Source organism: Plodia interpunctella, chromosome 3 (genome assembly GCF_027563975.2).
Source record: "Plodia interpunctella isolate USDA-ARS_2022_Savannah chromosome 3, ilPloInte3.2, whole genome shotgun sequence".
NCBI lineage: Eukaryota > Metazoa > Arthropoda > Insecta > Lepidoptera > Pyralidae > Plodia > Plodia interpunctella.
Window position 1 is genome coordinate 1,325,834 of NC_071296.1, and position 12,280 is coordinate 1,338,113.

Sequence of the window (12,280 nt, forward strand, 5' to 3'; positions counted from 1 at the left end):
TTGCCTTCTTTAAGTAGTACGTAGCATTGGAGACATACGTGTACTTATTGCAACAACGCAGCACGACATACTGACATTGGCGCGCAAAGAAACTCCATACAATTTCAACGCTGTTCTACGTTTATGCTACTAGTATAATTATATCAACGGATGTCAACGCGAGAGCAGGACTGAGCAATATGGCATAGCTTTTCCAAGATCAACGGACACCGACACAGTCAATAGTACAGTAAAAAGCACACCAACTTAGTCAAATACGCTTCTATTGATCGCCGCGGCACAAAGATCCAGATGCATCCAACTTAATATGTGATCAACTGTACGTGTTTTTAGTGAGATAACAGTGATATTGATTGTCACAGCATTTATAGAAGTCGAATTTGAAATACCATGTCAAAGAGCAACTCTTGAAGAAGCCTGTTGTAGTCTTCCAGGTAAAGCCAGCTTATCAAGTATTGTATTGTATATTAGTAATGGTATTATATATCATCATCATAATCTCAACCACATACATACATTGCTGGACATAAGCCTCTCCCGTAGACCTCCACAATGACCGATTGAAAGAAATTTGCGTCCAGCGTCTTCCTGCGACTTTGACGATATCGTCAGACCACTTGGCTGATGGATGTCCAGCGGTGCGCTTATATAGGTAACGATACAAAATGACTCACGACAATGGGTCCATTACTGCCGCTGCTGCTGAGCGTGGCACCGAACCACTGGTTGGACTTCTGGTCGATCTGCTGGTGGCGCTGGTCGCGGTTGTTCACTGCAACAAATTATATTTATATTCACCATAGGATGAACAGTTCTAATCTCTCTCTTGCTCAACAATATAACAAATTACTCATTAGACTATATGGCAATATAATATTAAAAAGCAAGACAAAACAAAACAACAAAAAAAAAAAGTTTTGTTCGAAAGAAAAATAAACAACAATTTTGAAAATTCGGCTGTGATTTTAAAGCCGGCCGCCCTGCCTGACTCCAATCCTTTTTGGGAACTGTTGCCTGTCACCTACCATGCCCTTATGTCCCTTAGTCGCCTAGTACAAAGTCCATGGGAGAACATGTTCTAGAGCGCGACCACACGCCTTCTCACGAACATAGATGACTGTTACTGATAATGTTAAAAATAATGAAGATATTTGGAAGAATCCTTCTTCAAGACAAATAAACTTCTTTGAAGACTATTTTGACCAGTTAAAACAAAAAAACATGAATAAGAATACAGAGACGGACTATAAAAAACCATGGAATTAGTAGGTAAGCTACTAATTCCATGTAAAAAACATTCTCCAATCTGAACGCAATCCCGGTTGCTTCAGTCGTTTCAATCAATAAAAAATCTGGCAACTACATATTTATCGTTCCGCTCTCTCTTTATCGTATGACAGTCATTTCATTCTGATGACCAAGTTATTTCATTTATCGCACACAAATCCAGCTATTGATAGCTCCCATTTCGGGGTTGCATAAAGTGTCACGACAAGAAATATTGGCGGTAATAACTTAATTCTGCATCAGGCGCATGCATCATCGAATTCAATTTTATTGAAGCAAAAAATGTGACATGATCGATGCGCATTTTGATTGCGAATGCGCGTTTCCATTTTCGGACGAGATGGGGTAAGAAACTGGAAATATGCGGAAATTATCATGTTTTATTTATTAACAATATGTGCCTGTTGAAGCAGTTATAAAGAGTTATCCATATTCTCCTGTGGACGCCGTACGAGGCGATTAACGTACATAGCCTTAACAGCTAATAGGCAAGAATACCATTCTTAAAGGCTGACGTCAGGCAGGTGACAATTTTTTACGCGAACCCTGGGCTTTGGGACGTCACAGCTCTGAATGTAACCGGAAGATGCAAAGGTAAGATAGCAACTGTTATAAATGTCATATTACCAAATCAATACAGGTGAGTTAAGCCCCAGTGCTATTCGACCATCCCGGGCATTGAAAAAGAATTCTAGTGGAACAGTATCTTTAGCGACCATATTCTAGTGTTAGCTTAAAGATTTTTTTCGAGAACAAATTGTATGTTCGAGGCGGGTAATCTCCGAAACTATCGAACCGATTTCAAAAATTCTTTCACCATTAGATAGATAATCCAAAATTGCTATTGTCTATATTTTATCTCAAAATTCCTACGGGAGCGAAGCCCCGGACAACATCTAGTCCTTTTATGTCTAATTTTGAGGTGACACTTGGGATCTGTTATATTTTTACGTTTTTTAACGTGAAACAATGTGCACCAACCCTGGGCGTGCCATCTCCTCAGAAAACTGGCGTGAGGCGCAGTCTCAGAATCAGACTATAATCAATTTTTAAGTGAAAGCGCACATTACTTTTAATTCTACTAAAGACAGGCCCTATAATTAAGGTTTACGTTAAATGGTGTCCGATGTTTGTGCCACGTACTATACGAAACGAGGTTTGTTGGAAAAGGAATCAATCATTTTAAATTATTAATTTTATCTTTTTGGTAAAATACTCAGGTGGGCCATAGTCATATTGTGAGGACTTATTCAGTTAATTTTGTGAAACTTATATAAACTAATTTTGATTACATGACAATCACGTCATCATCACGTCACTATCCTTGCGGGATAGACAGAGGCAAAAGTCGTGAAATAAATTCGGAAGTCACAAGTTCGGTGCTAGGATTGAAATAGTGAGAAGGTGTCTTTCCCTTGATTGACATCTACAATATGCTTGAATGGAAAAGCAGCTGGCACATTCTGTTTTTCTATAGTTTCCAGACCAGAAGAAAAATATGTTTATATAGGTTCTCGTGTTTCCTTATGATTGAAGCTTCTAACATTGATTAATGATATGCTTAAAACTATAGTCCTTCCATATAAGAATCAACAAAACCAGTCACTCATTAATCTAAAGCCTAACTTATTAATTCGTTGGCAAAACTAAACTAATGAATGACATGTTCTTGCGTTCCCCGAAGTCATATTTCCATAATAGTTAGGTTTATCACTGTCAAAACTTCACATTTGATGACCCTAGTCTAATGAGGAGGGGGAGGAGTACACATACTCCTCCCCCTCATGTTTGTGCCTGACCTGCCTCTAATCGTGTGAGGTAGCCTTTTAGACTGATTTGGTACACTCGGCGACAAAATTCTTTAAAGCTGCCAAGCTCAAAAGCTGCTTGCGTTGTGCCGGATGGTACTGGGTTTTTTCGCGATGAAAGCCTATGTTACTTCTGATGATTTTGATATATATATTAAGATCGAACTAACTCGGTAATCGGTGACTACGGTGCCGTTAACACAGAAATGTCCGTTATATAAAATAGTACGTGCGGGTTTAATAAATAATTATACAATTATTTTTTTTATTTTTTTATAAGGGCTAGTCTATGTCTGTGCCAAATGACAACAAAACTGACCCAATAGGCTTTATTTTCATTCGTAGATTTATAAGAAATTCGGTATGTAAAGCAAAATATATACATTGTTGATTCCAAAACCATTTCGATTCTTAGCTTAGTAAACTATATTTTACAATTAAAAGTCCAGAAAAACACCTAATTGAATATATTTTTAACATTAAAGAAAAAAATATTAGACTAGACTCCATGGGTGGGTCGAAAGATATTCTTCCTCTTCGATTCACTGAATGAGAAAATAAATTAGTTTATTCCTGGGACTCAGATAAAGATCCTTTTGAACACTACCAACATTCTAATTTTAGCTAATATTTATTTATGATTACTATTGATTAATTATTCATTGATCGTTACAATTAATTCTAAGATTTAAAAACAAGACTTTCCTACGCTAAATGTCACTTTTCTTCGCAACAATACACGGGACTGACATTGTCCGCCACAACCCGTAAGCAGTACTAGGTGAAATATCTTTATTTTTATTTTCCACAGTGGTCATTTATGGATGAGTGGTCTACGTTATAGCCTGATGGACACTGGTCATTTGTGGTCGTGAGTCGAGACGTGAATCACCACCGAATTTGTAATTGGATACGATTAGTTTGACTTTCTCCACATATGGCAATATTTGGGTGATTCATCGAACAAAGTGACAATGTATAATGTATGGCTTTTGGCTGTTTACGGTCGTATATATAGAATAAATAAAGCGGATCCTGGGCTTCAATGCTCTCTGGCACAACGGGAGCAGCTAAGAATGCTAATCAGAGAGATGAACGTCGGTTGAGAGAGATAGCGATAGAATTGGTATCATTGTAGTAACGGGAAAATTATATGAAATGTCCTGATAACAGCAAAATAAATTTGTATACTTTAAAATTGCCACTATTGTTAAGTATTTAGTGTAATTTAATATTTTAATGAGCACACGCTTTATTGTTCTTAATAATGACTTACACGTGTAAATAATTATTATTTACTGAATATTAAAACAAGCATTTATCGTCATTAAATAATCAAATTATAGTTACGTTACAAAAACTCGTTATAAATCTCGGGAACTTTAAGGCTGCTAAATTAAAAAAGGTCATTCAAAGAATGTAACCGTTAAAATTTTAAGTTCAGTCGAAGATCATCGAAAGGTCGATCTTATAATTGCGAATCTTGGTGATCCCTGATTAACATAAATATTTATAAAGGAAAAATACTTGTAATTGAGTAGTATCCATTTTTTTAAACCCCATTTTTTTACTAAATAAGCTGAAAATGTAAATGAATCTCAGCAGTCGAAGATAAATCAACAAAAAAAAATACACGGCAGGGAATTACCAATCATATAAAAATATTTAAAACTAGCTTCGAACATAAACTTAATAGAGTGGTCATTACTTATATTAACACTTTATATTTTAAAAAAACATTGACCCGATCGTCGACCACACATCGCCCAAAAAATCCGTGCCCATAAAAGGTAACCGTTGTTGATTTTATTAGTTACCACCAGAACACCTATATGATTTTTATCGACTCCAATACCCTTAATCACACTCCTTTCTCGTCTTAACGTTAAAAGCCAGTACGAGCAAAATTATACACCCAGACGAAAGGCAGACATTTTGTAACGAATAATTTCAACTAAGCGGCCATTTTGATGACAAATTGACAGCACACTCCATACTTACAAGCGAAGACCGATAATTTGTTTATACGTCTTAATGCAAATATATTGACAGGATCATTTTGAGAACAGTTATTACTGCTACATGAAAATGAATGGAGTCTAATGTGCGTTGTTTTTTGTAAGGCCATGTATGGAGACGTAAAAATTGATGAGTAACAGGAAGAGATATTGATCAGGCGATTTTTTCAGCTCGTGAGTGATTGATGTCTTAATAAGCGAGTTTTTCACTTTAATGCTTACGATCGATAATGTTACGGCTTTATCTTATCGTAGAATCTTGTTCAGTGTATTTGCTAACTGATTAAGGCATATTAATGAGAATTCTCCGTGATTGAGTGGGAAATTTCATAGCTTTATATAAATTTAAATGATTGAATGTATCAAAAAAGGCTAATGAACATAAAATTATTAAAAAGGAAGTTCTAGATACAATTTGTATGTCAAAACTATTCAAATGTTTTGCACAAATATACAATAACTTTTTATCTCCGATATTGCAAAGCGGCAAAGTGCTCAAGTGAATTGCACTAGAGTTGCCGCAAAAAACAAATTTTCAATAGTAATATATTATGTTCATTGACGGAGCGAACGAGGTCTACAAGTCAACTTGGGGCAAAAATAAATTTTTTGTATATATGCATGTTTGTTACGCGATAACTTTCGAACCGTTGGTCTGATTTTGATGAAATTTAAAAGGTATATAGGATCTATCATAAGAATTTTTAAGTTCGGGTGGTCTTTTTAGAAATGTTCACAATTTTGTAAAAAAAAAAAAAAACTCATCAAAAATTTATTGCGTTCGCGGCGAACAACTAGTATTATGAATCATAAGTTCTGTGAATATTTTTCTGTGAATGCGTCCAATAGACATGTACAAATGTTGCCTCCGCCGCTTGTCCATATTTCATTCTGCCCTAATAAAGGGAAGCGGCAATGATTCAGTCCGGTGAGCGTCAAATGACGAGGGTGTAACATCTATAATACACAATAATACACGCCATTTAAATTGAAATGTCATGTGGAACGTGAAGCATTAATTCAAAAGTTATCTTATTGGAGCCAACTTCATGTTATCATCATATACATCATCCAATGTTATCTTAATGTATCTTTATGTAATGTTAAAAGTTCTATATTAATATGTTGTTATGCTAAATACCAATAAATACTTAACAACTTTTTGTTTAAGAGCAACACTCAAATCGCGAAAAAAAATCTGCTGTTCCATACAAAATCAAACAGCTTGTGGGAAATGTTCGGCATTGCTTCTATATGAATAGTTGTTCAGTATTGTGAACTGAGCATGTCGATAAAAAGTCTCCAGTGTACATAAAGGCAACCTGTTATTTAAAAAAAAAACTTAAAACATTCTTTAAGCTCTTTAGCTTAAATAATGTTTTAAGTTTTTTTTTTTTTCAACAACAGAAAAAGGCATATAATACTTTTATGATATGCCTTTTTCTGTCAATGTCAAATATTACAAAATGAGTGACAAAACACATTTTAGTGTAAAGTATGTATTCTTTAACTTTTTTATGAATAATAGAGTTAGTTGAATCTACTGGCTTTTATTAAATAAATATAGTCACCGTATGTGATCAACATCTCTGTCAGCCGTCGCGGTAGAGCGCCTCTACCGGTAGAGACAAAGGACAAAACAATAAAATGAGCAATACCCTAATTATTTTCCGGTGCTCGCTGCATTATTCATAAATTTGTCTTTATAGAGTTATAATGGGTTAATTATGATATGAGTTTTATTATTATTTTGCTATGAAATTTATTTATAAAGTGCTTGATTTCAAGTTTCCATGCCTCGGAGGTTGAGGCTTCAATATATTAAATAAATAAATAATAAATATATTAGGACAAATCACACAGATTGAGCTATCTATAGCTATATTTTATAATAAATACATATTTATCTATATAAATATGTATTTATTATAAAATATAGTATCGTTGAGTTAATATCCCATAACACAAGTCTAGAACTTACTTTGGGCCTAGCTCAATCTGTGTAATTTGTCCTAATATATTTATTTATTTTCCCTCCGGAACTACCAGCCTACTTTCCCGTTTGGTCTATTTTGAGTATTAGGCAATGCAACTAAATATTCTTTTCAGTTCATCAAAAATCATAAATCAATATTAATAACAGCCCCTTATATTAACAATCACAGCGGATCGGAAACAAAGCTGTGATTACATGCATTTACGACGCGTGCTGATTAATTGGGAGATTAATTATTAACTGGGCCAGACGGTCGTTAACTACGAGAGATTACGGTGATAGAATTAATTGTTGTTATTAGAACTATGTAGATCGTTTAAATTACGAATAAAACATATTTTTTAAGGGGAGATTCAGATAGTTTGAGTTTGGATTACACCAGTTAACTTTAACCTACGCGCCGCCGCTGATTAAATAGAATGGCATACTTTGCGTTGTTCCGTGAAGGTACAACGTCAAAGTTGACTGGTGCAATCCATCCTAAGTATTGCGGACAACAATCTTTATAAACGTTGTCTCTGTCTTGAAATATAATGGTAAACCTCGGATAAAAGACTGCAATTTTTACTAACTAAGCTGATTTTAGCTAACTGAACTTAATAACTAAGTAAACTGATTACAGATGTGTAAATTCGGACAGAGGTGTTATTATACAATTCAAATAATTTATTAGAGACCATATTTTCGGCATTAGTCCAATTTTGTAACATCTTAGATAAAACAGCTACTGAAGCTCGTAATATAGTACGTACCTGGTTGGGTACTTTGTCATACGATGAAACCGAGGAGATTTTGAATATTGATTTATAGGTATTTCTTATTTTTCACTGTCTGTCTTCATTTTTCAATTTTCAATGTCACTGTCTACCTAGGATAAATTACTTATGGTAACATTTTCATAATTAGACTTCCTCGATACAGGCTTGCCTAGTGAGGAAGTCACTATGTATTAACTATAGTTTATAAGCTCTCTGCAATATTTTGCTATGATGTTTTTGTAAAATGTAAAACATTCCTATTATTGCAGCAAATAAATTATTTTTTCATTTTTCATTTTTTTTCATTTTTTCATTTGTTCTTTAGATCTGAATAAATAAACACAAATATCCAACCTGAATCGATCGTTTCACAGACACGTCAATTTTCATCAAACATGATCATAATCTCAGGACAGACATAATTGAGTTACCCCTTTATACATTAATTATCTAAATTAAAACAACGATATACGGGAACAGATCAATTTGGCCGTTTAGTAAAAAACAATCGATCAGCGAGCCAGGTCGACCCACAATTAGACACAAGTGGCCCAATTTGGGCCCAATTCCTGCCAATTGAGAACGTTCGTTGCATCACACGCTGATCGGAAATAAAACGTTTTGCATCATACTTATTTACTTTTGATTGGTATTTAAATCTGATATTTACAGCACAAAGTCAAAGAAAACCATCAGCTTTTGTTTCTTTTCTCCGTTTGAAATTTTTTTATGACGGAAGATTATCAATTTAAAAATCATATATCATGCAGCATATTCAGCTGTGCTATGGTGTTCTTATGGAAATTACAATCTTTTTTGATTGGATGGACATTAAAAAAACTTACGTTAGACGTAAAAATCTTAGTTGAGTGCCTTTGACGATGTCCGTGGCGTAGGGGTTACAATACTGTTACTGTGTCCGGATGCGATACACGCTTAGTGCTCAATTTGGGCAGTTAAGGGCTATCCATTGTTGTGTTGGGAGTATATAAATATATAAGGACAAACCACACAGATTGAGTTAGCCCCAAAGTAAGTTCTAGACTTGTGTTATGGGATACAAACTCGACGATACTATATTCTATAATATATACATATATAGATGAACATCCAAGACCCAGGTCAATCTGAAAAATATAATTTTGCCATCTCCGCATATTGATAAAACCGCATAATAAAACCGCGGTTTAAAGTCAGTATTATAAGAAAGGAACAAGTCGTGCGTCTTGTGCAATTAGGTAGAAATGCAAACTACAAACAAAATACTGATTGCTCAGAACACATTTCACATATGTATGTATGTATGTAGTCGTTAATCAAATATTTAAATGATAAATGAACACTCCAAATTACGTTGACCGTGTGTTTGTGGCCTCTTGACGGAGAAACTAGTTTTTGATATGGATGAGAACAGACAAATAAATAGATGTTTATTGATGTAGGTTCCTGTTTCGACTGTGCTAAATAGTTAAAAGTTGAGTTCATTTGTCTGAATGTCGGTTACACGACTTATTTTTTCGAATGAATTTTTATTGTAAGTAAGCGTGGTACTTTGCGTTGTCAATGTATATTTTGTTGGTTTGTAAAGTTTTTATTGTTGGTTTTCATAGGCTATAAGTGTTTCCTGGAAACTTACGTAGTTTTGACGAGATTTTACATTGATTCCAAATTTTCTAATCAGAAATCTATTTATTATCCATGTACAAACATATTTCAGCTTCCACTTTAAAAATTCTATTGAATTATTTATCATACTTATATAGCTATAATTACAGGATAATCCTAATGAGAGAAATGCAACGTGGTATGAATCACGTCAGTATATTATAAATCTACAAATTAACAAAGCACGAATCCCTTCTTGCAAAAAGTAAAATCACTCATCAGTTCACGCATGTGTGAGCTCGCCCGCCAATGACGAAGAGTTTTGAGTTTCTCGCAAGTGCAAATAAGAGGTTAACAAACTCTTAGTCAAACAGTATTTGCATGTCAGACCAAATTGCAGCAATGAGTGGACAAATGTCCGTAAGTTGACCTTTTGGCTCGATGTTAACCGACTGCGGAAAGATAGGAATGTTCTCGATTGAACGCACAGGTTATTTGCGTATGAGCATCGTGCGTGTCTAGACTGGCTTGCATGGTCCAGCTAATTTGAATTGACTGTTTTAAGTCTTGGTCATCTTTCTTTTAGAGAAAGCCGAGGACCATGAGATCCGTATTCTTCTTAACAATCAGAGTTATCGAATAAATGGCATCACTACTTAGTATAAAATAAAGTAGCTCCCCGCTGCCTGTCCCTATATATGTATCTTTAAAACTACGCAACGGATTTTTAATGCGAATTATTTTAATAGATAGTCTTCTTCATAGTCGTATTCCTCATGGCTGAGGGTCGTGGTCATTACGTGGAATTAACTTTCTTGGCACACACATAATAACTTTCTTGGCACTATTAATGGAGTGGTTTGCCATTGCCTTCTCTATTTCACACACAAGTCAATAATCAACCAGTGTCTGCACACTGTTTCCTCACGATGTGGCAAGTGGTGGTCGATGAAAACTACTATACATGATTCAGATTGATATACAAACTCGTGTGGCACAAGTAGGATTCCAACCTGGGACCTTTCGATCCACAGGCGGGCGTCTTAACCATTACACCACCACCGCTTCTTTTAGATATAATAGACAGTAGATAGTTATATAAGTCTATTCCTTAGAATATGGTGATACAGTGATATTATTAGGTACAATAGGGTATTCCTAAAGGTTTAGGGAAGTAAGTTATAATGGTTTTACGCGAGCGAAGCCAGGACGGGCCTCTAGTACTTAATATAGCTTTCACCACAACACTACAAGATAAAACTGCTATTCTGTCTGGTTTCAAACAATATCAGTCGCGAAAAGGGATATTCTTTTTTACTTTATTATTTACTAATAAATATTTCATACTTTTCGTTCTCATTTTATCGTCAGTGTCGCAAACTCCTTTCTGTCTATCATTAAAGATAGCTCACGATAAAGTTGTCCATAAGGCTCGTAGAGTCCTCTATATCTATACCACAAAAAAACCTTTCAAATATAATAAAAAAGACAATTTTTACAGTATAAAGTACCTGATATGGTTATATTACAGATGTTAAACTTTAAACAAAACTATCCTACATTGCGTTCCCAAGCTTGTCTCTAAGACAAAGTCTACATATTTCGGCCAGCCCGACTCTAAATGAGCGCCAGGCGTTATATTGTCCAAGCTCTCGATTTAATGCACTCAAGTAGCAATCTGATGTCTTGTCGTCACCCATATAATTCCGCTGTGGCAGTGGATGAATTGAAGAATTTGATATAAGGTCAAATTGATGTATACCATGATTTAGAAGAAGAACATCAGTACATATAATGAAACTATAACTGGGCTGTGACTTTACAGGCGATATTAAAGAATATAAGAAACATAACATAAAACATTATGAGACGTAGGAGACAATACCATTTTATTAAGATTACTTGTCTGTCTGCCTGTATGGATGTTTGTTCGCACTTCACGCCAAAACTACTAGACGGAACTTGATACGGTTTTCACAGTTGTATAGCGGATTGTTTAACTTAAAATCTGGTATAGGTTTCATTGCGAACCCAAGATATTGACAATAAGAAACTTTAACAAAATGGTACAAAAGGTGAACTTTTATGCTAGGCTCTATATGATACTGTTTAGCTAAACAGCTAATCTTGTGAATCCTGTGGCCAATCAGTCACAAACAGTCAATCGTTCACTGACCCCGTTGCGGTGATCACCCGATCCCAGCTGTGACCACCGCCAGCCTCGCTTCACTGTCCACGCAACTACTCGGACATAATTCACCTCAACATTATTAGACCCATTCTAATTACCGGACCTCGGGCTCCGACGCTCAATGGCTGAAGAAGGAACAGGGATAACGCTCAGATAAATAAATAAATATATTAGGAAAAATCACACAGATTTAGCTAGCCCCAAAGTAAGTTTGAGACTTGTGTTATGAGATACTAGCTTAACGATACTATATTTTATAACAAATACATATATAGATAAACATCCAAGACTCGGGCCAATCAGAAAAAGATCATTTTGCATCATGACCCGACCGGGGATCGAACCCGGGACCTCTCGGTTTAGAGGCAAGCTCTTTACCACTGCGCCATCGAGGTCGAGATAAGAGAAAATATATATATTAATAACTAGCTTCGCACCGAGGCTGCGCTGCTGTTAATTTTAAAAATTAATCAAAATTCGTCTAGAATTTACGTGATTAAGTAACTAATATCCAAACATTTGCATTAATAAAGAAAACTGTAAATTGATTTAAACCCCAAAAAAAAAATTTAAAATAATTACAAACTTAATGATGCGGACTTATTTAGGCATTGTAA

The 12,280-nt window shown here is 35.1% G+C and overlaps 1 protein-coding gene across 3 annotated transcripts in view; it reads right to left on the minus strand.

Moving 5' to 3' along the window:
* The window catches only part of if (inflated), a 109,115-nt gene that overhangs the window by 46,045 nt on the left and 50,790 nt on the right, over positions 1 to 12,280 (minus strand). For all 3 annotated transcript variants that reach the window (XM_053770154.1, XM_053770153.1, XM_053770155.1), the window contains exon 3: positions 675 to 772. In XM_053770154.1, the coding sequence (XP_053626129.1) occupies positions 675 to 772 (98 nt within the window). The remainder of the gene's footprint in view (positions 1 to 674; positions 773 to 12,280) is intronic.